General features: G+C 42.7%; 3 protein-coding genes across 32 annotated transcripts in view; 1 reads left to right on the top strand and 2 right to left on the bottom strand.

The window, feature by feature from the left end:
- The window catches only part of mark3a (MAP/microtubule affinity-regulating kinase 3a), a 37,694-nt gene extending 28,107 nt beyond the window's left edge, over positions 1–9,587 (bottom strand). For 7 of the 28 annotated variants that reach the window (XR_004697658.2, XM_035167949.2, XM_035167926.2 and 4 more), the window contains exons 1-3: positions 9,022–9,585; positions 3,591–3,773; positions 2,242–2,295 (exon numbers count right to left, since the gene is read on the bottom strand). Coding sequence is in view for 27 of the 28 variants with exons in the window: in XM_035167949.2 (XP_035023840.1) it covers positions 2,242–2,295; positions 3,591–3,773; positions 9,022–9,072 (288 nt within the window). In the remaining variant the exon portion in view is untranslated. Of the gene's footprint in view, positions 1–2,241; positions 2,296–3,590; positions 3,774–6,413; positions 6,570–9,021 lie in introns of those variants that run through there. The other 21 variants (XM_035167945.2, XM_035167940.2, XM_035167935.2 and 18 more) reach the window with 7 other exon arrangements.
- A 3,251-nt stretch (positions 9,588–12,838) lies between these two features.
- Positions 12,839–20,637, bottom strand: eif5 (eukaryotic translation initiation factor 5). Of its 2 annotated transcripts, none has more exons than XM_035167953.2 (12): positions 20,507–20,637; positions 19,704–19,933; positions 17,187–17,466; positions 16,951–17,032; positions 16,610–16,782; positions 16,340–16,451; positions 16,085–16,215; positions 15,463–15,624; positions 15,169–15,330; positions 14,890–15,054; positions 13,951–14,091; positions 12,839–13,510 (listed from the first exon to the last, which is right to left on the bottom strand). In XM_035167953.2, the coding sequence occupies exons 3-12, from the start codon at positions 17,256–17,258 to the stop codon at positions 13,412–13,414; spliced, it is 1,299 nt and encodes a 432-aa protein (XP_035023844.1). In that variant the 5' UTR covers positions 17,259–17,466; positions 19,704–19,933; positions 20,507–20,637; the 3' UTR covers positions 12,839–13,411. The 2 variants fall into 2 exon arrangements, with proteins under 2 accessions (XP_035023844.1, XP_035023843.1); XM_035167952.2 differs by having other exon boundaries at positions 20,458–20,587.
- Positions 20,638–21,435: 798 nt separating this feature from the next.
- Positions 21,436–26,304, top strand: vps29 (VPS29 retromer complex component). 2 transcript variants are annotated; one of them, XM_047341654.1, is made up of 5 exons: positions 21,436–21,582; positions 23,644–23,655; positions 24,860–25,051; positions 25,426–25,661; positions 25,763–26,304. In XM_047341654.1, exons 1-5 carry the CDS (start codon positions 21,580–21,582, stop codon positions 25,878–25,880), a joined length of 561 nt encoding a protein of 186 aa, XP_047197610.1. In that variant the 5' UTR covers positions 21,436–21,579; the 3' UTR covers positions 25,881–26,304. The 2 variants fall into 2 exon arrangements, with proteins under 2 accessions (XP_047197610.1, XP_047197611.1); XM_047341655.1 differs by lacking the exon at positions 23,644–23,655 and having other exon boundaries at positions 21,462–21,582.
- The last annotated feature ends 1,338 nt before the right edge of the window (positions 26,305–27,642 follow it).

A 27,642-nucleotide genomic window follows, 5' to 3' on the forward strand; every position in this document is an offset into this window, starting at 1 on the left:
TCTAACTTCCCCCGCATCACTGTGCATTTGGTTTCTCACGGTGCTCCTCTGTTGTACAGCTGTGCACAACAGTTATAAGCAAATATTATTACCTGGGAATAATTTGTGGAGCTTGATGAAAAATAAAAATCCGATATATATTTAGGGGATTGATATCTGCGAGGGGTCTGTTGGGCCTTGGCAGAGGTAAGAGTTTTACTTTCTGGGACTTTGTTGTGGTTCTTAGGATATTATTAATATTATCATCATCATCATCATGCTCCTCCTCCTCCTTCTTCTATTCAGGTCAGGTCGTGTTCAGGACGCCCTCAGATAAGAAAAATTATTTCTTTGAAAATCATTTTATGCAAGTCAAGTTCAGGTTTGGAAAACCCAGAACCACATGTCAAGTTATTTAATCTGTACAACACGATGCTTTGGTCTTGAGGGGAGTCGTGTGATACTTGTTATCAGGACCAGAGAACTTTCTTAAGCTGTGTCACCATGAGAACGAGTCAAATGAGCCTTTCCTCTGTTTCCAGGCGTTATGCTAAGCTAAGCTAACTGGCTGCTGGCCTTAGCTTCACATTGACCATGATGACATCAGAGTGATATTGATTTTCTCATCAAACTCAGCACGAAAAGCAAATAAGCACATTTCTAAAAACAAGTCAAAGTATTCCTTTAACACGAGCGACCTTGTAGAAATGAACCTTGCAAGATTAGGACCCAGGCTGGATGCCCGTGAAAAAAAAAAAAAAACACAAATCAAATCCATGTCAGGATTTCCTTCAATTCTCAATCTCCGTCTCCGTCTCGGCCACCGAGAAAGAAAAAGAGAAAACGGAAACCGGCCTTTAAATAGAAACACGTGACAGGAACGTGAACATTTCATGTGTCAATCATGGACAAAGTACTAAGAAGTATTGTAGTTTCTTTTTTTCAAGCCTGTTCCAATTCCTCAAAATAACCATCAAAGGAAATCTGTATTCCTGGTGGAACGGCAGGAAAAATAACACGACGGATAAAGACATTTTGTTCTCCTTGACTTTAACAAAGCACCAACCTAAAAACAACAAGCACCGCCGACAAAAGCCTCACGCTTTGTGTTTGCGTGAACGGCGCTGTCATGACTCAGTGTTTTTTGTCCGTGTAGTGTCACAGTCAATGCCAAAGGGCCCGGGCCTCTGAGATACAAAGGCCAGAATCAATGGAGCTTTGGAAAAACTGATGGAAAACCACTAGCCGACCGCTGGGAGGGCCGAGGGAGCGAGGAGCCGGGCGGCGGGGGCCAGCTGAACATCAACACCCAACGCCATCACCCTCACACCACCAGCCGCCGCCGCCGCCGAGCTCTGCCCCGTCCGCTCTTATCTATCTGACAAGCAGAAAAAGCCTCCGGAGCTGCGGCAGCCAAGTCGATATCACCCTGACTTCCCTGAAATGACTTCCACGCCGAGAGACGGAGCCAAAATGCACAGCGGCACAGATCAAAACAACCAAACACACACACACACACACACAGACACACACATCTCCCTTGCTAATGAGTGTACACATTAAAAGAAAGGCCTTATGGGCCCAGCTCATTCTCAAGTCTGACTTCAAACTGGAAAGTGAAACTGGGACGCAGAGGCAACATTCACACTCGGGCCGCCTGAGAAATTTGCATCTTAAAAGAAAACCCTGCTTCCTGATTTTGGGTGATTTAACAGGGAAACTGTCCCTCCCAGTTGCATGACAACCGAACAGCGGGAACTGGGAAAAGGTAGATGGAGAAGAAGAAGAAAGAAAATACACATCACATTCAGTTTCTCTTGAAGACAGAAAACAGATGTTCACAGAAACAACATTAATTACCACTTCCAGCAGAAAAACCTCCCTGGGGACAAATCTAAACCTTAAAAAAACCTTTTTTAAATTGGCTAAAACCCCCGAGTTTGCTCTTCTTTTCCTAAACTGGCTTGAAGAGAAAAGACTGAACACGGACACAATCTCCTTGCAGGTGATTCACAGTCCAGAAGCGTCGTGTAAGTGGGACAGTGTGAATCATCTCCTCCACTGCAAAAGCATCGCACTGAAATAATAAAAGCTCTTAATTCACACCGGGAAGCTATATGGAGAACACACACTCCATCCCAGCATGCCCTGCTTCCCATTTACACAATTAATACTCAATCTGTCGTGCGTCATGAATTAGTAAACGAATTCTGCCACAGCGTGAGAGAATAAACCAAGAGAGAGAAGGGGGGGGTAAATTACCTTCTGAAGGCTGTTTGGGTTCAGCTGCGTCTTGTCTATTATCTTAATTGCCACCTGTGGAGAGAAAAAACAGCATTGAAACGGAGCTAAATAGACAGAGAAGAAGAAGAAGAAGAAGAAGAAGAAGAAGAAGAAGCTTGAAAAAGAAGTGGAACTGACATCAAACAGCTCAGGAACGGAAACGGACATTAAGGAGCCGAGGCAGAACCCAAGATATATTGTTTTCAAACTAAACACACTGGATACATCTCAATTTATATCTTTTAGAGACAATCGGAGACGGTTTCAACCTCCTCCTCCAGATGAAGTCAGGCCAACGGCAGCTGAGGAATAATTAACGGCAGAATCAAGAGGGAATCGAGGGGAAAAGAGCGGCACTGTCCCGTTAAGAGTCGAACGCTGCGTTCAGAAGAACTCTTTCTGTTCATCAATTATAAACGGATCAAATGCTCGGCAGCGGCTCACCCTGAAGAGCCACGAGTCTGGTAATGTATACGGAGGGTGTTTGTTTTAATATTTTACTCATTCTACTGCCGAACACTAAGCTTTAACAATTCTTCCTTTCCTTTAACACGTCAAAGTTGTTAAATGTGACAAGTCTTACAGAAGAAGAATGCTAAAACTGCAGCCTTGATAGAACGGTCTAAAAATGGCAAACTTCTGAATTAGATTAGGAAGCGTCTGATCACGGAACAAGCAAACGACATTAGAAATGTTTTTGATATGATGCACTGCCGACACATTTTGTTCGCCACAAAAGAAGCATTGATGTTTAATTTCCAGCTCTGGGAGTTGATCTGAGCTTCGTTTTTTAAAAGCTGAACACGGGTCCATCACTGTGATCCCCCAATGAAACTGCTGCAGTTTCAGTGCTGTTAACGTAACGACCCTGAGGTGGTGTCACTACGGCCCCGTTCAGACCTGCTACTAACATCCATCCGCTTCCTGGAGGTTTCTCCTGTGACATCCTGGGATCGGATCTCACTTCGTGTGTTCGCAAAGACAAATCATCATTAAATCACTGTCCATTTGGAAGTCTTCATGTTTGACATGATAAATATCAAATGTAATGTAATTTGTTTGGATTGGATTGTATATGTGCATCTAAATAAAACGGCTGCTGAGTGCACACCTCAGCAGAAAGTAGAAAGAAACGTGCTTGTTTTAGTTTTATCGTTTACATAGAGTGTAAATTTAAATAAGTTAGAGTTAGTTTTCTGAAGTAAATGTAAGCATGTAATCAATATTTAACGGTTGTGAAATAATTTAACCTGATTTTCTTGTAGAACCAGTGAAAAGTCGGCTGAACACCTTAAACTTCATTCTATAAGAATCTCCAAGCGTCTCACCTCTCTGCCGGTGAGGATGTGTCGGGCCAGTTTGACCTTGGCGAAGTTGCCCTTGCCGATGGTTTTGAGCAGCCGGTAGTTGCCGACGTGGGGCTGCTGCGGCTCCTCCGAGCTGCGCGTTCGCACGCCGGTGCGGCTCGAGCGCGTGCTGATCTCCTGCCGCCCATTGCTGTGAGACGTGTGCTGTGGAAAGAGACACATAATTTTAGACAAGTGCAGGTCGTGCATGCTGGGAAACATGTACGTGTATCACATGCACGGTGACTCGTGGTGACCTGCTGCTCCACTCATGATATTTATAGTTCTTCATCCAGGCGAGGAAAGTAACTTTTATCTTCCACCTGCCGCGGGCGAACGAGGAACTCGGTGTTTACAGGAAGTTTTATGATTTCAACCATCACAGCCTCAACATCAGGGGAATATGTGACATTGGAGTCAGCCACAGCCTGAATGTGATAATAATAAATTAACAGTCTAATCATTTGATGTCTGAAATGTCAGAAAATAAGGGGAAACATTTCCATCACAAGTTCCCAGGATCCTCTGTGACGTCATGTCCAAATAGAAAGTTCTAAATCCAAAGATTATTAGGTTAGTTTGCTTATTCTCTCGGCTCTGAAACAGTTTAGGAACATCCCTGTTGACTTTTGATAAGATCTAAACTTTCAGAATCCACAGTTCAAACTTGGCTTCAACACATTAATGAGAGTCACGTTCAAATAATTGACTAAATTGAAGAAATGTGACTCAGGAAGTTGTGTTTTCACAGAACAGGATCAACAGATTTCCAGAAAAACGTATTTACCTTTATTTTAAAAACATTTTCATGGATCTAGATTAAACTTATCAGGCACATTCAGGGGACTACTATCTATGAGTCTGTGCATTTTAGCGTGATTGAGTTTAAGGAGCCTGTGGGGCCTTGGCGGAGGTATGTGCTCCACTGAGTTCCATTCTGGTTGCCTCATGTCATCCTCGTTTTCTCGTCTTGTGTAAAGCAACTTTTCAGCTGCCGTACTGCAACAGAGGGTCGGCACACAAACTGAGCAACACTGTAAATGTTTGTCGGCAATTATTTTTCTGTCATTTTCTTTATTTTCCGCTTCACTCGGTTTCAAATTTTGTTCAAACTGAAATATACATTTCTACTTGCATTAAAAAGATTTAAAAAATGAAAGACTACGTGGCTGTCAGTGGTTTTTCCTGTGGTTTTATGAGCAGAATGTACAGTAACAAACAAAAGTTTAAAAAAGGGTTAGTGAAGGGTCAAACCATAGCAACAGACGCTACTGCTCTGATTTACTCTGGGAAAATTATTATGTGAAGCTCGTCAACAACCCAGATCTTAATTTATAATGTCTCATCATCTGTGTAATTAGTAGATGACACTTTAAACACCATTAACACTCATTAAATATCTGTCATTTGTGGTGAGAAGCTCTGCCTCCTTTTCCCTGAAGGACATTAGACCTCATTTGTCACCACTGTTTTTATGATTAATTCTGGAATCACAGTCTTGAGTTTTTACTGCGATGATTCTTTTGTCTCATACGACAGCAACGGAATAACTTTGGGGTTTGTTCTGTTTGTATAAAACAAGAAATGTCAAGAAATCAGCTTCTGCTTTATCAGTCATTAGGAAAATTAGTGGATGATTCATTGATAATAAAAATGTAAGTTGCAGCCCAACCTGACGTCAGTGTGCATTACAAATACCAGCAGAGGTGGCCCAACACTGCTACTCACACACAACACACAACACTGGAAAATCCTGTTTACCAACCAGCTTTGTCAGCCTCAGTGAGTCTAAGTGGGATCTTAACTCAGCCAACGTCACACTTATGAGCCCGAAACTTAACTCCTCAGGACATTTCACAAAGGCCGTGAACACACATACAACCTGTTGCATTCTGGGCCGCGTCTTTATCGGGGCTGCGTCTGTACAGCTCTGACGGCACCACCAATGGAGGGATTGATTTTTTGGGGATACAGTGTTCAAAAGCAGCCCCCCCCCGCCCTGTCCCAACAACTAAAAAAAACTAAATGTGATAGATCGCCTGCTCCGCTGACGTCTCATTAACAGTGGTGGTGCCCTCTGCTCCGCCCGGCGCTGCCCCTCCCGTCCCCACCCAAACTGACCCCATTCACCCCGACAACAGTGAAAGGGACTGTGATGAAGTGGGAACATTAACAATAAGAGTGTCACCCTTTAACTCCTTGCTCCCCTAACGGTACATAAACCACGTGATAACTCTACTGTACCTTCTCAATCCACAAAGCATAAACCCAATTTTACAATCTCTAGTTGACACGTGATTAAATCTATAAGTCATTGTGCAGATACTACAGCTAATACGACGTCTCACTGAGAGTAATGGAGATATAACAGCAGATAGCATTAGTATCAGGTACGAAGGTAAGACAAGGTCACAGTAAACTTAATTACCGCTGCAGACATTAAAAACGTCCATAATGATACTGTAAAGACATCGGGGGACGTATAAATAACCATAAAATCACTAAAAGGTCACTTGAAACTCTCTTGTAAGCAGCAGAGACACACTTTCAGTCACCAAAGGAATATTTTAGGATTCTTCAGTGATAGCAGAGGAGATAAAAATACCATCAACTGGGATAAGGTCACTGGTGAACACCAAAGTGGGAAGACCAGGACGCTGGGTTTGTTTCTTTTTTTTTTTCCACAGAAAGGACAGAGAAAACATTTCTCTAAAAAAAACAAACAAGTTTCCATTTTTCCACATGGCATGAGAGAAAGAAAAGGGCCAGTTTGATTTGATCCTTTCCTTTTCAGTGGTTACTCACAAAGCTGCGGTGTCTCCTGGCTGCCTGGGCGCCCGTCATGTTTCAACAGGAAAAAGATTCTGCCCCGCTGGTGATGATGATGCCCATAGAGATTCCCACAACACCAGATTCCCCCAACTCAAGAGCACCGGTAACCACAGACAGACAGAGAGGGAGACAGGGGGTGCACTGATCCCAGTCAAGCCCCATTACAGGCGGACGCACCAAAACCGGACACCAGACGCTATCCTTTCAAAATAAGAGCTTCCAGTCAGCTGCTTTCTCAAGGGCTGGAGGCATAAAGGCTCCTCTGTGCCTTTGTGTAGGATTATCTTGCAATTGGACTTCAGGACTTAGTAAGAAACTGAGGGTTTTCACGATTTTCTCACATTTTGTTTAACTCGGGGATCGATTCATTCATGGAAATCTGCATCTAAATTCACCGACGGTTCTTTTTATCTTTGTTTTAACTCTTTGTTTTCACTGTTTGTTTGTTTTTTTTACATTTGCAGCTAGTGAAACGTCTCATTTTCCACCACATGGATGAATAAAGTTCCACCACATCCCATCAGCGCTCCACTTGTGCTTTGTCTCTTCTCCAGCTGACTCCCTGCTGCTGCCATGACGAATCATGAGACTTTGATGAAATCACATGTGCACGTTACGTGGCTGCAGTTTAACAGGATGTGAGCAGAAAGGGGAGATTATGGTGGATAAGCAGGAATATGAATTTTAAAGTAACGTGAATTCAACAGAAGCACGTGGCGATTCGCAGAGTGAAGGTTTAGAAAGTATTAATTACAGCACTGAAAATGTCCTACACAGCTGTTACAAAACTTAAGGCAACTTCAGCAGCTCAAAGTTAAGATCTGAGCGTGAAGTGCTACAACACTTAGAGAATCGATTACCAGCTAATTCATTATTTGACAATATGATCATTTAATCATTAAAATCATCCAACAACCAAAACATTCGTACATTTCCTTTTTCCTTCACATTATGTATTTACGTATGGAACAGGCGGAAGTTGGTTTGTATGAGTAATAAGCGAAAACTGTGAGAAAGATCTGTTTACCGATTTAAATTCTGAAAACTGAGCAGAAATGTTTGAATTAAAATGACCCCTAACATTAAAAATGTCCTCTCTTTTTTATAGTTGTTAATTAAATAACTTTGCAATTTGGACAATTTGTTTCACAAAATACAATTGAAAACTATAAACTGAAAAGATTTTTTAAGTGACAACTTAAAAGGTCAAAACTACATATTTTCATGCTTAATCATCTTCCAATTATTTTTACATTTGACTTATTAATAATTCGGGCTACCAAAACTAAAAATAGGTGATATTGATATCTGAGCAGCTGGAATCCGTGGATTTGGGGCACGCTTGGTTAAAATAAAGATGATGCAAACAATAAATGAATGAACTTAAGTTTTATACACATGTTTTAAGCTCATTGAGAAAATCAGAGCTATGTTTATTGGCCGTGTGGCCAGAGAAGTAATACATTATTTAAGTCATCACCACAGGCTCTGTTCACTACACTGCCATTTTGTTTTGCATAATTTCAAATATTGTTCATTTGATTCGTCAAAATTTATGAAATGTGGAAAGATAACATTAAAAAGGTGGGGGGGGGACTGTATTGGAGAACATTTAAACATCTTTAATGTCATTTCAATGTGTTATTTAAAAACAGATTTAAAATACTAACAGTTAGGGACATATGATTCATCTGTCCCTGTACATTATTTCTACTTTTCCGATCATGTGGCCAGAGAAGAACTATATCACTGAAGTTATCACTTCCAGCTCTGGTAGTTATATAACACGACTAAAGTGTCATTTATATTTAGTTTTACTGAAATGTACTGTTTATTTTATCTATCAAATTCAAATGTAAGGAATGTGGGAAGTAACATTAGAGGTGTGGGTGACTCTAGAGGAGAACATGATTAATTCCAATTCAATGTGTCATTAAAAGACAGATTTAAAATACTAAATGTTAGGGACATATGATGTAATGGTCCCTGCAAATCATTTCTACTTTTAGTTCCGTTTCAATGTGCGTTGTTTATTCTCTTAAAGGATTTAGAACAACAACACACAGACGCTTTGATTCCCTCTTTTACAACGCTGCTATTTTTAGAGATTAAAATGATGAAATGTGTTTGTGCGTCAGCGAAGTTTAATTTTGAAAATCCAGACCGGAAGCTCTAATCAGTTACATTGAAACCTTTTTTCTTTTTTTTTCAGACTGAGATTCTATTGGTCACGAGGGGGCGGGACTAACGAGCCCATATTTGGAAGCTGAGCGGTGGAACCCCTTGAGTGACAGCCGGGCGAGCCAATGGGGAGCGGGGCCAGGGACCACTGTTGCCTGCCAGATGAAGCAAAGTGTTGTAGTTCACTTTGTGTTCGGGCCTAAAGGTCCAGACTTCCGGTTCCGATCAGCTGCTCGCACCCAGAACTTCGTCGATAAAACGCAGAATAAAGAGAAACACGCAGTGACGGAGGATTCGAAGTGAAACGATCCAACGCAACAAATCACAGGAAGCACGCGAGAATAAAGTGGCTCCGCCGCGTCCGGCGCAGAGTCCGGTCGCAGCGGACCCGGGCTCTTACCGTCTCCGTCACCTTCTCGTTCACTGTGGGTAATGGGGTTTTGTTGGACATCTTCTCCTCCGGTCCCGGTTCTTACGTCCAAAAAATCCGCCGACACACACACTCGCCACTAAGCCCGATTCTGCGCGTCGCCCCTCGGATCGAGCTGCCTCCGCATGGATCGCCGTTCGGAGAGGCAGCGGACGTGCTGGAGCGCAGGCACCGAGAGGAAATCAGCCCGACGTCCGTCCGCAGCGAGCATGAAGCGGGTCCGACCCGAGGCAGCGTCCGTGCGTCCGGTGGGTTCGAGTCCCTGAACTCAACTGACGCTCAGGCGCTGTCCACCGAAAAATGGCTCCGGGCTTTTTCCCCCTTCCTCAAAAATAGCAGTTTAAAAAGCGGCCATGGCGTCGAGGCTCCGCGCTGGGTGTTTCCTACCGGGGTTCAGACGGTGGCGGCGGCGGAGATACTCGCCGTCGGTTCGGTTTCTTCCATCTCCGGTGGCCCGAAGTGAAGCTGTCTGAGTTAGGTGGAACCAAAATGGCGGCTCCGCGGCGGGGCTGGATTAGGGTGCGTTCACGGGCCGCTCCCAGGCTCCGACATCACAGCTCCTCACGAGCCGTCCACCCACCAGCAGTTGTTTTCATTTGTTCCCCTCGATTAGTCGATTAAAATCCACTACAAGTTTAAATTCATTAGACGTTAGTTGTAAAATGAATCAGTCCTAAAATGTGGAACAAATTGAAAAGTAGGGAAATGACTAAGGTGTTTTATTCATTAATTCATAATTCTCAATTAGTCAACAAGATTCATTAGAAATTCAAATTCATTTGTAAAATATGGAACATAGGGACATGTATCGTTGTGACTAAAATGCATTTTCATTTTTCATGAATAAGTCAATTCAAATTCATTAGAGGTTAGTGGTCAAATTAAGCAGTCGCAAAATGTTCTCGTCAAATTCAGTAGTCGGGAAATTGTGTTCTGAAATGTGGAACAAAGTGAAATGTAGGGTTATGACAAAAGTATGTTTTTATCAATTAGTCCACAAAAGGCTTTAGAAGTTAAAATTCAGTTGTAAAATTCAGTGGTGGTCAAATGTAGAAGTAAAATGTGGAACAAAGTGACGAATAGGGTTGTGACTAAGATTTATTATCATTCAAATGTTCCACGATTAGTCGATAAAATTAGTTAGTACTTAAAACTCATTAGTAGTTAAAATTCCGTCGTCCTAAATAAAACTTAAATGTCAAACAAAGGGACAAGTAGGGTTGCGACAAAATAAATCTTATTTTTTTCCTTGATTAGTTGATCAAATTCACTAAAAGTTAAACGTTACTTAAAACAAGTTAATAAAAGTTCAAATTCAGTTTAGTTTCAATTTCAGTTTCAATTTAGCAGCCGTAAAAGGTGCAGTTTCCTTCAAGGGTGCAAAACCCATTTGTTTGTACATTAAATCTGTTTCTGTAATTTCATTGTTTCAATATTTTTACATGCAACACTACTTACACCTTTCTCACATTATATACTATTGTGGTTGAAGTGTGGTGGTGACACAGTGATATTCATCACATATGAGAATGAAATTGTGACATATGAGTATGTGTAAAATACAGTATTTGTAGATGTGAAGCAGGTTAGAATACCAGCGATACATGAAAAAACAAGGTTCAAAACTATGGCAGCAGATGAAGTGGATCGGCTCTTTCAGCTCAGGCAGGAGAACAGGAACGTTTTTTCAGAGTTTCTAAATATATGTGTTAAATAAAAGTTTAAATCATATCTTCTTCAAGAGTTTATTGAGAAAGAAGGAATATTTAAAACAACCAGAGTCAACAACTAATCTGCTGATTCATAAAAAAGATCAAGAGACGTACAAGAATGAAATGAAATGAGAAGAAATAGAAATAAAAGGATAAAAAATGAATAAAAACAACTCCAGGACACTGAAAAGCCTGAGAACACATGTGGGTCTTCAGATTGAATCTAAATATGTCAGTGGAAGAACTAAGTGTTAAGAGGAAACATATCAAAGCTTTGGGGCAACGACAGCAAACAAAAGACCGTTCTCACCCCTCGACCCTCGACCCCTGATCGAGGGACAGGATCATTGATTCATCAGCTGATTCTACTCAAGTTACATCACAACATTAAATCTGGAACTTGACATGAATAAATCAAAATAAGCACAAAAATACAAATTTAAAAAAGCCAAAAGAAAGAATTGAGGACTATGGAGGGTCAATAAAACGACTTGATTACTGTAATAAACATCAAAGACTAACTCTGCACACGGTCGGGTTGTGAGATGTGTTGCACAGGAACGTGGGTGTGGATATTTCCCACGGCGCCTGAAGGCCGCGTCAGGAAGTGAGGAAGCAGCTGAGCTCAGTCTCATTGGATCAGAACTGACATCGAGTCACACAAACTTCACTGGAAACTTTCTGCTCAGGAGCAAATCAGCTCAGAGAAACTGCAGGAAATCAGCCTGACACCAACATCAGGTTCTCTAAACGGGACTTTTACACTTTACTGACATTTATTCAGATTTTTCACTTTGGTAAATAACTTTTTTATTCAGGCAGATTTGTTCAATTCATCCAAACCAGAATAAAAGAGAAATCAAAATCAACAATGATGGAAACAACTTTCCACTCTTCTCTATATTTACATGAATCTCATAAATATTTACATTTAATTGAGCAGAGCACTACTGACTGGGACTTGTTACCTTTTGTGTTGTGATATTAAAATAAAAAACTTGTACTAAGGTCCAGACTTTCCAGTTAATGAGCGAATAAAAACATTGAAATAATGTATTTTTCACCTTTTGTACCAAGACACGCCCTAATTTACAAATATATACATCTTCTTCTGGTATTGCATTAATGAACTGTGGAAAAAGAGAAGACACACACTTGTAAAATGAAAGACATTTACAAATAAATCCAAAAAGGAAATAATCATGTGCAGAACTAAAGTAGCACACATCTGAAAATAAACAAAAATCTTTTTTCTCGCTTATATTACAAATGTATATAATAACAGAATGTGTAAATATCTTGTTTATGTTGTGTGTACGCTGGGGGGTTGTGGATATTTGACTACAATGTGTTTACAGCAGTATTTATTATATTAACGTCTTGTTTATTTACTTATAATTCATGATATAAACTAGTACTTGAGCTTGTCCTATCTGGCCAATGTGTATGTGTACTTCAGGTATATTCACTGGGCCAATATACATGTGTACAATATGGTCCTGAACTATATTTGCAGATTTCTTAAAATCTATAGATATATAACTTTTTAATGTTTAGTACAAATGAATCATTTAGGTTATTGGACCACTTCCTGTTGTATTTTACATTTCTATCAGACTAGACGATCACATGTATGATTGTCTGAGGTATAAACTTGAGTTTCATTCTACTTATGTGATGTTTCTCCTTTATTCAGCCTCATAACTACATGAACGTAATTATAATCATTTTTCTTACCAGCGACAGCAGCTGTTGCTCTGGCAACGAAGAAAATGTGGATTAAAATAAACCATAAAATATTTCTTGCATCTAAACTGTAACAACTTGATTTTAAATCCTGTGGATAACAAATGTTTTAACACATGAAGTAGAATTTGATCCGAGGTTTGCAGATCTACTCATTTTTACCCATCAAGTATTCAATGTAAATATAAGTGTGTATTTCACATCTATCAAACATTTCATTTTAATTTATTCTCCGTTACTTTTAATTGATGTAAAAGTGGAAAAGCACCTGTAATATTTCCCCAAACTCCATCAATCACATTTTCTTATGTCTGACAAACACTCAAAAATCCAAATATATTCCGTTTAATGACAGAAGCAAATAAACACATGAGAATCTTGGGCCGGTGAATTTTCAATCAATCTTCAAACAGTTCATCGTTAATATTCTGTCCATCAATGTTATCTGAGAGGATCTTTAGAATTCAATTTGGAGTTTCAGTAAAAGAAACCTGCATGTTCTGAACACACAACGCAAGCCAAACGATTTCAATCCAGAGTAAACGGTCGAGTGCTGGATAGCAAAACATTCATTCTTTATTGACTGGAAAAATAGAGGGACCAAAAAATAAAATAAAACACACAACAACAAAATGTGCAGTCAAAATGATCCCAGAACACCCCTGATTAAAATCCCCAAATCGACTTCATTTCATCAAATCAATAGATCTCCAAAATTAGATTAGCATTAATGTGCAGCAAGTAAAGCGCTATGTTAAGTCATGCCACAAGCGGAGGAGGAGGAGGAGGGGGAGGGACGGGGCGGGGAGTAAAGGAGGGAGAGGCCAGCCATTTAGGTCGTACAGGGCGATGTGAGTCAAAGCCACAACACAAGAAAAGCAGCGTCGTCGTCGTCAGGAGTCTCAGATTGCATCGATGTCAAGGTCGTCCTCTTCTTTTTCAGGCGCGTCTGTTTTCACAGTCTCCACTTTGAGCTCGCGGGCGGAGGACGAGTAGACGACCTGAGGAGAGAGAACACAAACCACTCAGCTGCTGAGAGAACACAGGTTCACGTCACCGTGAGGCCACAACTCCAACAAGTTCACATGAAACAACGGATTCTTGTCGTCGACGTGAGTTCATACGACACGACGGGGATTCACCGCCGTGGACATTTTCCCACCGGATAATAAACTCACAAAACTGGTGTTGCAGAACCACGACAAATATTTAACAAGAAGACGTTTGTTCAGTGTCTGTAGTGTTTACTGAAGCCTTTCTACACATGATCTCAGGAGGAGATTTTCAGGTGGGGGGTGGGGGGGGGGTGGAGGCAGGATGCAACGTATCAACTCCGCTGCCGAGATCACGCGTTTCTGTTTACAGGAAATCCGACACCAAAATGTTCAAAACACCGCTCTGTACCACACCACAGTAAAACTAACTAATCTACATCCATTACCTCCACGTTCTCATCATCTTCCACCTCCTCTTCTTCACTGCCCTCGCTCTCCTCCTCTGCCTCCTTCAGCCATTTGACGAAAGGAGCAGCCTTGGCTTGGATCTCTTTGGCAAGTTCCTTAGAGACGTACTTCTTAGAGACCTGGTGGAGAAAAAAAAAGCGAATCACAGTTGGTGCTCTGAGTAAAATCCAGTGTCTAATGTTCACGGTTTAAAATCAATTAAAAACAAACATGATTCAGTTTGATTCGGTTCTTTTTGGTGTTTAGGTTCAATATTTTCTAGTCTGTGGTTTTTCTAACCAGCTTCACAACTTCCGCAGCACAGTCTGGTCCTGGTTATGCATCAGTGTGTGATAAGTCTGTTCCAACACTGGATTTGTACAGACACAGTTTAAGTCAACAAACGTTGAGGAACCTGCAGGAAATGTTTGCATGAAGTCATTTACTTCAACTTCTGCAGGAAAATACAAATTATATATATATATATACACACATACATATATTTGAAAATGACCTGTTGTCTGTGAAATACAAGTTATTTCAGTTTGAATTTTACCTCGTGCAGTTTACCACTCACCTTTGTACCACTTCAGGTTATTTACTGGACTCAAAACTTGACTTTAGTTGATAATCGGTATTAAACGTTAAAAACAGCTTAGACTTTTTTTTACAAGTCATATAAGGGTTAAAACTAGAAGCTGGATAAAGTTCAATATTAAACCGAGTCAATACCACTGCTGCTTTTTCAAGTCTGAACAGTTAATGTTCACAGCTGTCACATGTGGTCTCAAACTGATAAGGAAAAAAAGGTCTTTGCCTCGTCACTGATACAAGTTCTCATTTACGTTTGACAGGATTTTTGAAAAGCTGAACATTTGGACCACAGAGCTGTGTAGATGTAATACGTTTCTCATATAAAGACATCTACACACACACACCTTCTCTGCCCAGGCTAATATGACGTCCTCCTCCACCAGGTCAGAGTCGTACAGCTCTTTGAGGATGATGGGAACTCGCGACAGCAGCTGGACCTGATGCAGCTTCACGACACACTCGAAGCCTCCCAACAGATACTTTTGGGCTTTCTTGTTGTTGTGGCAGAACTGGGGAGGAATAAAAATCATGAGACAGTCAGAAGAACACTCGCGTCATGAAGTGAAACATCCGATGTTACATCTGATCTAGAGAAACGTTAAGAGGTGCGTCATTCAACTCACTCGCAGGAAGTGGCGTTTGTATTTCTTGATTTGGTCGCGGATGTTCTCGTTGAAGAGCAGCTCGCTGAGGATGAGGGGGCCCATGGCCTTCACATCCAGACGCTCTGCCTCCGCCAAGATATCCTTATCGGCCCCGTCGATGGTTCCACTCTCCTTCTTGTACTAAAGGAGGAAAGAAAACATTTGATCCAAAACTATATTTACTGTGAAAATAAACTTATAAACATTTGTAATGAAGAACAGAGGCTGTAAGTGAATCAGGAGAATTCTGAAAGAGCCGTTTGTGATTTTTACTTTGACAAAGTTGTAGAACAGGTTGACTCTCTCCTCCAGGGGTTTCTCCAGGTCCTCGCTGAGTGTCAGGTTCTTGGCGCGGTCGCTGATCTCCTCCATTCGCCGCCGCTGCGCCTCCTCTGTAGTCTCCTCGGCCCAGTCCTCGTCGTCGTCGTCTCCGTCCTGAGGAGCAGACACACAAACAGATCAATTAGAGACAGACAAACATTTAAGTTTTCCAATGTAAAAAAAACCGACAGGTTGTGAATCATGAAACCTGAGCAAACAGGACGCCATCATTGAGGCGTTTAACATAATTTCTCAGCAAACAAACGCCGAACAAGTTAAGTTTTATGGGACAAATGATCATAAGAGACAGTCAACTAGCATGTGAATAATTTCATGAAATTCACAGAGCCTGATAACAAAAGTTGCTGCAGACTGTGCGACGCTGATAATAAATTCCGTTTGTGTACTTGACTAAAACAAAGATAAGCTCTCAACTAGGTCACTGAACTGTGACCAGTGTTTTTAAACTCTGCAGTGTAGGTGAGTGTGTAATGTGACCTGACGTTGACGTTATGCTGGAAAAACTGCTCAGTACTTGTCCCTGATTGGTCAAATAGCTCAGAAAGAAACCCACCACAGCCTCAGGAGCGTTGAAGTCCCCTGGGGTCCCAGTCTCTCCGCTGCCGGAGCCATTCTCCTTGTCCTTCTTGCGGTTCTTCTTCTCTTTCTCTTTCTTTGCAGATGCGGATCCACTGTCGGTGCTCTCTGTTGATGGAGAAGCAAAACAATTATCTTCTATGAAATTGTCGAGGTTTGTATTTGGATCGTTACGGCAAAAACTGCTCGTGTTGGTGTCAAAGTTTCATTAGAAGCACGAACACTTTCTCACCTGGTGGGTTTTTGAGGATGAACGTGCAGAGTTTGTGTCTGGTGTCGAGCATGCCGCGGTTTCCACAGGCCTTACAGGAAGTGCCAATGGTTTGTTTCTTGGGATTGACATTCTGTGAGAGGAAGAAACAAAGTCAAAACTAAAATAAACCAAGACGTCTCGCTATATGAATTCAAGATATTTTAAATGTTTGGGCGATCACAACCAAAGGACGTGTGGAATTTGAATAAAAAGACTAAACATGACGTCCAGGTGTGGTGCGACATTTACCAGATCAGTTTCAGGGTTGTCACACTCGGTGCACAGCACAAATTTTCTGATGAACCCATCAAGCATGTCCTGCAACTTGTTCGCCTCGTGGGATCCGTTGACGATGTAACGGTCGTTTTTGGAATCAAACTGGGTCTGAGCGCCGAGTTCACAACCAAAAAACTTGGTCGGGTCTGCGGAGGAGAGCAGAGATGACATCAGGTCAAATAAACCGCCTGCTTTCAAACAACCGTGTGATCATTGTTCGATTGAAACATTATTGATCTTCATTGTTTCACTGAAGACATTCAGAAGAGATAAAAAGAGATAGAACAGAAGATACCACACAAGGTGCTACTTACATGTTGGAGGCCTGTTCAGTGCCTTTGCAACATCAACCATGTTGACAATAACTGTCTTAATTCCATTCCCTTTGCCTTCAACCTGAATGGAAGATAAAACACAAGGTTGACACTATTCCCTCTACACAAGTTGAGGCTGCACATAAACATTCTTAACAAAATGTTATCAACTAGGATTTGATCAGAATCAAAAACTTAAATGTTGTGGAAACTGTTGAATGATGGCGCGCAGTTACCTTGGCAATCAGACGGGGCATCTTGTAGCGGTAGAACTGGTCTGACACGCTGCGGTTGACGTTGACAGACATTTTGGCTGGATGTTAGCACTATCAGTAAGATAAAAGGATCTTGGTTGGGGATTTTTCGGGATCTTCTGTCTGGAAAAGAGGGGATGACATAAACGACTGCAAGCGTGCTCGGTCTCTGACATGAAAAATGTTGTGCCGCTGTGGCCGCAAGCTCCTTGCTTGAAGGCTAGATTTCCACCACACAGGTTCCAACGGCTGCGCAACAGCTCTGAAAGAGGAGAGAGGGACAAACGACAATCAATAATTAATGAGGAAAATCTAGAAGCATCTTCGTGTGAGTTGTAGACCACTTTAATACAGATTGTGGCAAAAGAATTGTCATTCAGTTATATGAATACATTATTGGCAAATATATTTTAAAAAAACTGATTAAGTTCGTTTGTTATTTTGTAATAAAATATAAAAACACTGGTTCGATGACTACATGGTTCAAAACGTAAACTTTAAGTATCTAAACATTGTGTTTCAAACTGCTGCTGCGACAATTAAAGATCAGGGGAGACTTAGTTTGTAAACCAATCAATTGAGGCACATTAATCATTGCCTTTGTGATCTTGACAGCTCGCAGGCCACGAGAACAGAAAGAAACGATTCCTGTGGTGCAAAGTGATTCCAGAGTGGCTGCAGCCATTTCTCCAGAGTTACGAAGGTTCAGGAGGAACCAGAGAGTCTCAGACAAAACTGAGGGACACTGCAGAGTCGGGTTTTGTGCCAAAATCCAGTGACAACCAGGCATCACTTCCAACATGGCCGATACCTTTGATACCGAATGACAACGCAGATTTCGTTGCCTGAGGTCTGAAATAGTTTCTCTACTTACAGGTAAACATAAAAAACACTGCACGTGTCTAGTTAAGTGTTAGAAAACAAATCTGTGTAAAAAGAAGCACAGGACAAACCTAATGAAGCACCTGGCAACACACAGACGGATGTAAAAGAAGAGGGACGCTCCCTTTTAACTATTTACGCCATGTCAAGCACATCAGCTGACACAAGGACGTCCCTGGCCCCAGCACTGACAATTGACGAGTTTGGAGCAGCGGTATTTTGCTGCGTTAGGGAACAGTCACACATACACGAAGCAAAATATCGTGGGTCAAAGTTCACCACGGTTGAACTCCATGCAAAGCCACAATGCAATTTGCCTCGCCGCAGGAAGAAGGCGTTTTAATTTCCAGTCGTTAGCACATATTGGAAGTGTACGGTTCCCTGTGGTTAAATTTGCATATATGTGACCGAGCCCTTGAGCACTGAAACTGTTGAATGTTAAATTATTGCAGTTGGATTAAGTTTTAGGTTATAAAGTTTGTTTAACAAATGTTTGGAGTTTTTCACTTTATGTATATAGGTGCAATAAGTATACTTATATTTATCAATACCAAATACTACCTTTTTTACCATTGTTTAGTTTGAAACTATAATTTTATTGTATTTATTTGCTGCTCCTACTTAGTTGTTTATTCTCGTGTTCCATGTCATTGCTGCTTATCAGGACCTGTCGCTTAATTCCGTTCCCTCCCTTGTACTTCATGTTTTTGAATGTAAAAAAATACTTAAATTTCAACTTCCAACAGCTATAAAGCAAACTGCACTCATCAACCATCATTTTCTGTTTTTTTTTAAAAGAAAACAATTTAAATTTAGGCCCCGGACCTGTTTGAAAAGTACAGATTTACCATCGATAAAAACCCTCAAATACGTCTCAGCTTCAAACCAGCCTGAGCTCAAACTCCTGCTTCACCAGACTGGTACGTACAAGGGCCAGTTTCCAGCCTCTGCTTCCCCCCCCCCCTCCCCAACATACCGCAAAACCAGCAGTTATCGATGTGATCCGGCGGGGAGGAAGCCAGCTCAGCAGATTAGACCAAAGAGGAAAAATAAAACCCGGCCGCCGCACTGGACGCGTTGCAGAGCTTTTGTGAGCATGTAAATACAGAAAAAAGCCTTTTGTCTTACACGCGGGCCTCTGGCTTTAGTCACATAAGGCCTGCTCTTGTTAATAGGTCACAAACAGGAGGCCTAGCAGCTGCCAAACAGCCCCCCCCATCCTCCACTGACGGCTCTAACGGCGGATCCCCGGGCTGGAGGATGTCAGGGCGGCTCCACGTGAAGTGAGTCACTGCCGGGGAGTCAGCGGCACCGGGGAGTCCCGGGCCCAGGTGACGGGGGAAGGCCACAGGTCGAGGCTGTTACAGTGTGTGTGTGGAGGAGGGGGGGGGGAGGAGGAGGAGGAGGCTAGTTAGCTTAGCTGGATGCTTGGTGCAGAGTGCGTCATCCAGCCACTGCACACGAGTGACGGGAATGGGAGACGCCATTTTGATACAGTGGCACAGAAAACATGTCATACTGCAACAACACGTACACACGCCACATTTATCGCACCACCTTTTATTAATAATAAAAAAACAAAAACCCCAGGTTATAGACGGAGCCCCGGGCACTCACCGTTTTCGCAAAACAAAGACATAAACACAACGCTGATCGTCCAGGAGACGCAGTGAACGGAGCTGGATGGCTGCGGCGGGTGTCGTGTGGGTTGCAGCAGAGTCCCGTGGTGGTCGAGCGGCTCCCGAAGACGCGCAGTCCAACACCCGAGAGCGTCCAACCGGTGCAGGTGCCAGGCTCGGAGACGGGAGGCAGGGCTTCTGGATCGTCCTCGCGGGGTTTCGGGGGACCTTCGGGGGGGGGGAGAGGAGGGAGGGAGGGGAGGAGAGCACACTCACATTACAGCGGAAGCTAGCGCGTTAGCATCGTCGCACGTTAATCGCTCTCCGTGGCTGTCACGACAACGAGACCACCACGCAATCGTCAGAGTGCTCCGTTAGCCTGACGACACCACGCAGCTCGACGGGAGGCTAACATGCTAACCGCTACACGTGTTCCCGATTCCACCCGGAAAAAAAAACACAATTACGACAGCGATCCCTCGATAAATGTTCCGTCAAAGTGGAGTGACGTCACTCCGCGTTGCGTTGGAAAATTCACCGTAACCTTTTGGTTGTACACGTCGCCGTGTGTCGCAACGGGTTGGGACTCCTGGAAATAGCCGGAGCCCAGATGCTAACGCGACGTCAGCTATTAGCCGAGGGCTGTCGACGCGCCGTGGTGAAAGTACCGTGACGGATCGTATCTTTAGCTTCAACCCGGTTAGCGAGCGACTCTTTCTCCGAGGAACCGCGGACATGTGTGAGGAACCTACGTCCGGACGAAGCGGTGGGAACTCGGTGGATGTTTTAGTCTGCGCTCACCTCTCGAATGTTCTGACGCGTCTCTGCGCTTTGACTCGGAGCTGAAGATCAAAGCCGAGGGACGAGCACACACTTCCGGCGCGGGCGCCCGTTTCAAAGTAAGAGGTCCCGTGAGTTGATGGGGTTGAAATAAGAGGTGACAGGACTTGACAGGAAACGACACGAAGGGATAATAAAACATAATAATATCATACTTTATTTGTGTAGCACTTATCTAAACAAGGTTACAAAGTGCTTCACAAAAAAAGTCCATGGCAAAAAGAAGAATTAATTATAATAAAAGGTTAAGAGCCAAATCATAACATAATAAAGTCAAGACCTTTTAATTTATAGAGAAACCCAACAGTTCCCTCAATGAGCAGCACTTTGGCGACTGTGGAGAAAAATAACTCCCTCATTAACTGGAAGAAACCTCTAGAACCAGAACCGTGCGGCCAACAGCCTCGACTGGTTGGGTTGAGCGGAGGAAAAGGGAATGGAAGAGAGGAGAGGAGAGAGAGATGGAGGGGTGGGGGTGGGGACATCACATTTAAACTCTGTAAGACTGGTTGTTGTAATGAAAATAATAAGGACGGTCTTCAATTGTACCTTGGTGTCATCAAGTGTTTCAGCCTTTTAATCCCGATAACGTTAAAAGCTGAACCTGAGGGTAACGCTGAGGCTGAAGGTAAATCTGACGGGCTACTGGCTGGTATGGCAGTGCTATGAGAGCCATGGATACGATACTAAATAAATGGATACAATATCATAAACATGGATATAATACGTTACCATTTGAAATGAATGGATACGATAAGATCTTTTTGTGTCCCTGTACTCATTCTGCATGTCTTCCTGGTAGTGTTGTGTCTCTTTGGTCCAGGGGCCCAGAGAGCCTCTAGTGCTTCAGGCCCCTGTTGTGTGGGCCCTCACCTTTTTTCCCGCACTTTGCTTTACTTTGAAAGGCTGACCGGAAGTATCACACCCAGCTTGACTCACGCTCTGACATCCTCCCCTCTGATTGGCCGACGTCGTGACGCGGCCCCGTGCGCAGACGCTTCCTCAGGTCGACTCTCCTCGCAGCCGATCAGAAGATGGTGAGTATGAAATGGCGAAAAGGCCTCGACTTCGTTCGCTCTGCGCGGTTTCCAGCTCAGTTCTCCAGATGTTCCTCGGACTCCCTGTGGACTCTGCGCCGTGTTTTGAATCCAGATGTTTCCACAGTGAAGCGTCAGAGCTGAGGCGGATCCGCGGTCACATGACACCTGGACACTTTAGTCCCAAACAAGCAGAGAAACCAGCCGCAGCTCACTTTTCACTGCTCGGAGTGTCTCCTCACTTTGTCTCGTTGGTTCACGAGTCGCTGTTGTCTCCTGTTTGGTTGATGTCGCGACGTTGATGTCACTTTTCCTGTTTGCTAACCGGTTAGCTTCAGAGCTAGCAGGCTAACAGGCTAACTCTAATGCAATGGGGCTTCCTCCCTGTGCAGCAGTGATGATGTTGAACCAGAACTACAGGTTCAAGCATTTTAACATGATTTAAAATACATGTTAAATAGCATTAGAACCACATCTGCCCGGTTTTCATCCAGTGTTTCATTCATTCACTCTGTTTCCTTTCCCCCACTTCATTTTGTCATAGGTTGGACACTAGTTTGGAGAAATTTGACACCATATATTAATGTGACAATGAACTTCTCCATTTAAAGTTTAGTTATTTGCTCGTTAAAGCTTCCCACACTCCAACAGGACATCTTTAGATTTCTTCATTCGTCTCTTCAACATCCAAACCGTCACAATATTCAGTTTGCACTCATATGAACGAGTAAATCTGAAGATATTTATAATGTAAGAGCACAAACAGGCACATTTTTTTTTACATTTCTACACCAAAGTAGTTACTGATTAATTATCTGACAATTGATAAATCTTCATCTTTAGTTTGGATCAATATGAATTATTATATTTTAAATAACAACATGTTGAGGTTCAGTTTGGATCTGTGTAGTGGTCGTTTACTTTGATCCAAGCTCCGACACGCCACTTACTCTGCAGAGTGTTTTTGTTTTTGAATCGTGTTCCAGTAAATTAAAGTTGCTTTTATTGTGAAAACCTGATGTGCTCACACTTAAAGGGGGAATTCTGTTATTTTTCAACCTAGACCCTATGTTTAAAATGATTTGTGGTTGTGTGAATGAATAGTTACACAAACTTTTGTAAGTGGTCACTCATTATCTACTCACCACTATGTAGAGGGGGTGGTGTTTGAGTCCACAAAACTCTTTTGAAGTCTCAGGCGTAAACAGCTTTGCAGCCAAATCCAATACAATCAAAGTGAATGGTGACAGATTCTTCAAACCTAAAAACATACCTGGCCCAGGTTTTAAAAAATCCCAGAATTCCCCTTTTTAAGGCAGGAAAACTTGACCAAGGGTTTATTTGAACCAATTCCCAGCGTCACTGCAGGTGATCCAAGGTGACATCACATTAGAGCACGGCCCATTACCGACTTAATGCTCTATCACTTGGTGCTTCAGCCTTTATATGTCACACGGTCAAAAACACGTGTTGATCCAAACCTCCGCTGACTTCTCTCAATCACATCAGCACCGACTGTCCCGTGTGTCACCAAACTGCACCACACCACCTGTCGTAAGCTACAATAGCAAAGTATTCTAACACATTAAAACAAGACTAGAAACGTAGCTCAGCATAGTCCACTATTCAAACACACATGGGATATTGTACAAATGATATTAGCCTTTACACAACATGTCATACAAACAAGGACGTGTGCTGTAGTCGCTCTGACAACATGATTTTGCCTCTGCTCATGATCAGACAGAATTTATTGCTTCATCATCATCATCATCACTAACCCTCCGCCATTAACCAATGATTCATCCACATGGTTGTTTAATTTTCTTATTTGATTTTGAATGATTAATATCTGTCTACTTAATCCATTCACCTTTTTTAATTTCTAATTTCAGTTTCCCCCTCTTGTCCCAACTCTTTCTTCTCTTGTTTTCTTCTGTTTGTGTTTTTTTTCCCCTCAATCTTTGGCCATGCGTCGTCGTGTCATTCTCTCCACGCACATCCCGCCTTCCTCCCTCTCTCACCCACTCCCCCTCTCCTTGCGTGTCTCCAATCAACCAGGCTGGTCACCGGGTAAGTGCCCTCGCTCTGTGTTGGAATCCTTGTTTTCTGCTCATTTCTCTGCCTGCCACACTAACACGGGAGAGGGGGGGGGGTGTTGCACGGCCGCGGAGCTCCGCTGTCTCTGCGTCTCACGGCACCACCGGCCGCCGCTAAATCAGCAGCGGCAGCGCGGTGATGTGGTGCCCGACACTCGCTTATAGCTGTTATCCTAAAGAAATACGTACTTATGACTCATTAACCAAATAAATACAGATTCAAGACAACATTAAGCTTCAATACTAGATTTCTCTGACACGGGGCGTAGGAGTAGTATTCCTGAAGATGTATTATAAATTTAATGTATCGACATGATCCCTGTTATTTCAAATCAAACATTCACAGTGAAGGTTTTAGTGGCAGGGTTTATGACCTATACTGCAGCTGGCCACCAGGGGGCAATTGAGATGCTTTGGCTTCACGTTTGGAAGCCGTCGTGTCGTCCATCTTTATCCAAACATTCCTGTAATCACACACTGTTCCTGGTTTTCACCTCAACTGACATTTAATGTACGATGTGACCTTGAAATGTCTCCGAAGTGGTAACATGCAACCGTAACTAATATGTCCAGCATCTGTGTGATGCTCAGTGGAGTTTTACTGACACTGACGGGTTTCATTTAATTATGAGACCCTCAGGTTTGCTGGTGTTTGATTCTCGTGTCGTTGTGTCATGTATCTCTCATTGAGTGTCTGAAATCCAACCGATTGAGTCCATATTTTATTTTATAATATTTTTCCTCCCCGGTCTGTTTTTGGAATAAACAAGATGTAGCATTCACATCCCAGTTTGAATTCAGACAATCAATCAAGCTTTTTCTCACAAACAATGCTTATTCTCAAGTTTGACCTTTTAGGAATTGAGTTTGTCCACTGCACTAAATCAGGCTGGAGTATGTTGTAGTTCGGGTGTACTAAACTAAAGTTTGGTTGTAAAGAAGATGGAAGACAAACTAATAATAAGAACTAACAGAGGAGTACAGTGATTCTAGTGGAGTTTGTTTGCATAATCCTCGGATGTGAAGATGACCAGCGGCATCCCACAGGGTTCGATCCTCAGCCCACTTATTATTTTTTAGATGCCACAACATACAGTCAGAACTCTCCAGGGTCTCATTGGTTTTTAACTAACCAGTGTGTGTGTGTCTGTGTGTGTGTGTGTGTCTGATGCCCTCAGTTGGTCCTGGTGTTAGGTGACCTGCACATCCCCCACCGGTGCAACACGCTGCCAGCCAAGTTCAAGAAGCTGTTGGTCCCGGGGAAGATCCAACACATTCTCTGCACGGGAAACCTCTGCACCAAGGAGAGCTATGACTACCTGAAGACGCTCGCTGGAGACGTCCACATAGTACGAGGAGACTTCGATGAGGTGAGCGTGTGTTTGTAGACGACTTACGCAGGACTCAGATGTATGCGTTGTGTAATCGTTAGGCGGGGGTGCTGGCACAATCCTCACAATGACGATGATCCCAGTTTCACAACAAAACCGGATTTCGTGCTATTGTGACATGCTAGCTATCAAGGCAATGCTAAAGTGGAGTACACAGGAAATAAGATCCACACTCCGATGAGCACACACCAGGTTCCTCAGCCGCCTCTGCTTCCTCTTTAACGTGATTAGATTTGCTAACGCCTGTGCACGAGTATTTATTTAAACACGATGTTTAAAGCACGAGCTACATGTCGCAACCATGATTTTAGTCAGACGTCTTTGTGTATGTGTGTTTTTTTTCCCGCTCACAGAACCTGAACTACCCGGAGCAGAAGGTGGTGACAGTGGGCCAGTTTAAGATCGGCCTGATCCACGGCCACCAGGTGATTCCCTGGGGCGACATGGCGAGCCTGGCGCTGCTGCAGAGACAGCTGGACGTCGACATCCTCATCTCCGGCCACACGCACAAGTTCGAGGCGTTTGAGAACGAAAACAAGTTCTACATCAACCCCGGTTCTGCCACAGGAGCCTACAGCGCACTGGAAAGGTAAGAGATTAACATTTTAATTAATAACTCATTTAATTAGATTGAAGTTTTGTTTTGGAAGAGACTTGACCCCGAAACACATCTGTGTTCTTTTCTCACAGCAACATCATCCCCTCCTTCGTATTAATGGACATCCAGGCATCCACCGTGGTGACGTACGTGTATCAGCTGATCGGCGACGACGTGAAGGTGGAGAGAATCGAGTACAAGAAATCCTAAAGACGTCATGAGGAGAAAATTTGGGTTAACGTGGCTCAGTTTCGCATTTCATTCCTTTTTCTAACGGGGAGACGGGGGCGGTGGCCACCCCACGCCTCCGTCCCCGAACCCCCCCACCCCCCTTCCCCCCCGCCCCGCAGTCACCACGATGTTAATCCAAACTTTACTCTAAAAGAGCTGTGTATTATATTGTTTATATGTCATCAGCAGTTGCTTGATTCCAAGCTGTCATCCGGTCGCTGTCGAGATGCAATAACGTCACATGTATTTGTTATCAAAAGAAATATTTGGTGCCATTTTCTGTCTTTGATTGTCTTTTTGTTTTTTCACCCTCGTGTCCTGTTCATGTAACCAACAGGACTTTAGCTTCGTGTCGTCGATCATTCAGTCTGTTCTCCCCCACAATAAAGATCTAATTTCACTCTGTCCTTGTTTTGTCGTAAAGTAGAACAACAACAATACGCATGAAAACTAACACTTTATCGTACAGCTCATTGTTCAGTGTCTTTTCTGGAGTCTGAGCAAAAGGGATTCTTCAGTCAAACTTCTTTCACAGTTACAATCTTTAACTTGTAATAATTTAGAGCTCAGACTTTCAAGAAGTTTTATTCTCACACCGGTTATTAAAAATATGATCGTGAAAAAAAGCTTCGTAGAAGAGTGAGAATAAAGTAAGTCAAGTAAATAATCAAAGCACAGAGCAATAACTGCTATAAGATAAACATACAGAAGTATAATTAAATGTATTTACAAGCTGAGACAACTCACTACGAAGACATAGGAACAAATGAACGGTAACTATGATAATATTAATATAATAACACTTGTAAATACTGCACAGTCATGTGTGTCAGGGTTCATTGCAGTATTTATATCAGAGTTTCCTCATTTGGTCTCATGAATCACAGTAAATACAGGAAGGAAACAGCTGCGGCTCAGAAAACTAAAACCAAACTAAATCTCCATCTTCTGCTGTTTGTTTTCATTTAATTCTGAAGCTGTTAATTATCATTCGAAGGTTTAATCGTGTGAACAAGTTTCATCAGAGAGGTTTTGTCCTGTCGCTCATTGTTTTCCAGAGCGTAGTTTTCTCTCGCTGACACTGGAGGGCACCAGAGCTTCTTCCTCGATAACCTGCTGCAAACTGAGCTGCTGCCAAAGATCTTTATCTCAAACTCCTACACAAACTAAAATGATTCAAATTAGAATATAAGGTACAACAGAAGTTATCCAGTGATACATGAAAACTGAGGAAAATCTACACAAATACACATATTCAGTTCATACACAGATGGTAATAGGCATTTTATGATTTTATGTATATATACACACACACATTGTTACGTGTCTGAGCTGCTGATGGTGTTTAAGATCTGCAGATTTTGCCGACTCACCTCTTGGACTCTTTCTCCTCAGCGCCGGTGATTCTGTTCTTTTCTTCATCTTCCTGTGTTTTGATGCTGACGTGCTGGAAGGCCTGTGATGTTACATACACATTAAATGTTAAATATTCCAGATATTTCAGTCTTTGATCACATTAACAGTTTGTGTCCCACCTCGCTCTTCTGTTTTTTGGGGGATCTTTGGCAGAAAGGATTTCCCAGGATGCCTTGCACTCGTACTCATCTTGGCCTTGTGCTTTGCCCTGGAGGAAACGTCGGAGTGTTTTTTTGTTTGACGTGTTTCACCCTCGTTCTCTGAGGTCACAGAGGTCACAACCAGGTCGTCACTGTCTGGGTTAAAGCCTGAAGCCAGACTCACG

This window comes from Hippoglossus stenolepis, chromosome 10 (genome assembly GCF_022539355.2).
Source record: "Hippoglossus stenolepis isolate QCI-W04-F060 chromosome 10, HSTE1.2, whole genome shotgun sequence".
NCBI classification, from domain to species: domain Eukaryota; kingdom Metazoa; phylum Chordata; class Actinopteri; order Pleuronectiformes; family Pleuronectidae; genus Hippoglossus; species Hippoglossus stenolepis.

What these genes read in the sequence shown, in the direction of transcription:
- vps29 (XM_047341654.1), top strand. An exon ending in TACGAGGAGACTTCGATGAG is followed by an intron (nt 25,052 to 25,425) that starts GTGAGCGTGTGT and finishes TCCCGCTCACAG; the next exon opens with AACCTGAACTACCCGGAGCA. An exon ending in GCCTACAGCGCACTGGAAAG is followed by an intron (nt 25,662 to 25,762) that starts GTAAGAGATTAA and finishes CTTTTCTCACAG; the next exon opens with CAACATCATCCCCTCCTTCG.
- eif5 (XM_035167953.2), bottom strand. Translation starts at nt 17,258, where the DNA reads ATGTCTGTCAACGTCAACCGCAGCGTGTCAGACCAGTTCTACCGCTAC. An exon ending in TGCCCCGTCTGATTGCCAAG is followed by an intron (nt 17,033 to 17,186) that starts GTAACTGCGCGC and finishes TCTTCCATTCAG; the next exon opens with GTTGAAGGCAAAGGGAATGG. An exon ending in AAGATGATGAGAACGTGGAG is followed by an intron (nt 13,511 to 13,950) that starts GTAATGGATGTA and finishes CTCTCTCCTCAG; the next exon opens with GTCGTCTACTCGTCCTCCGC.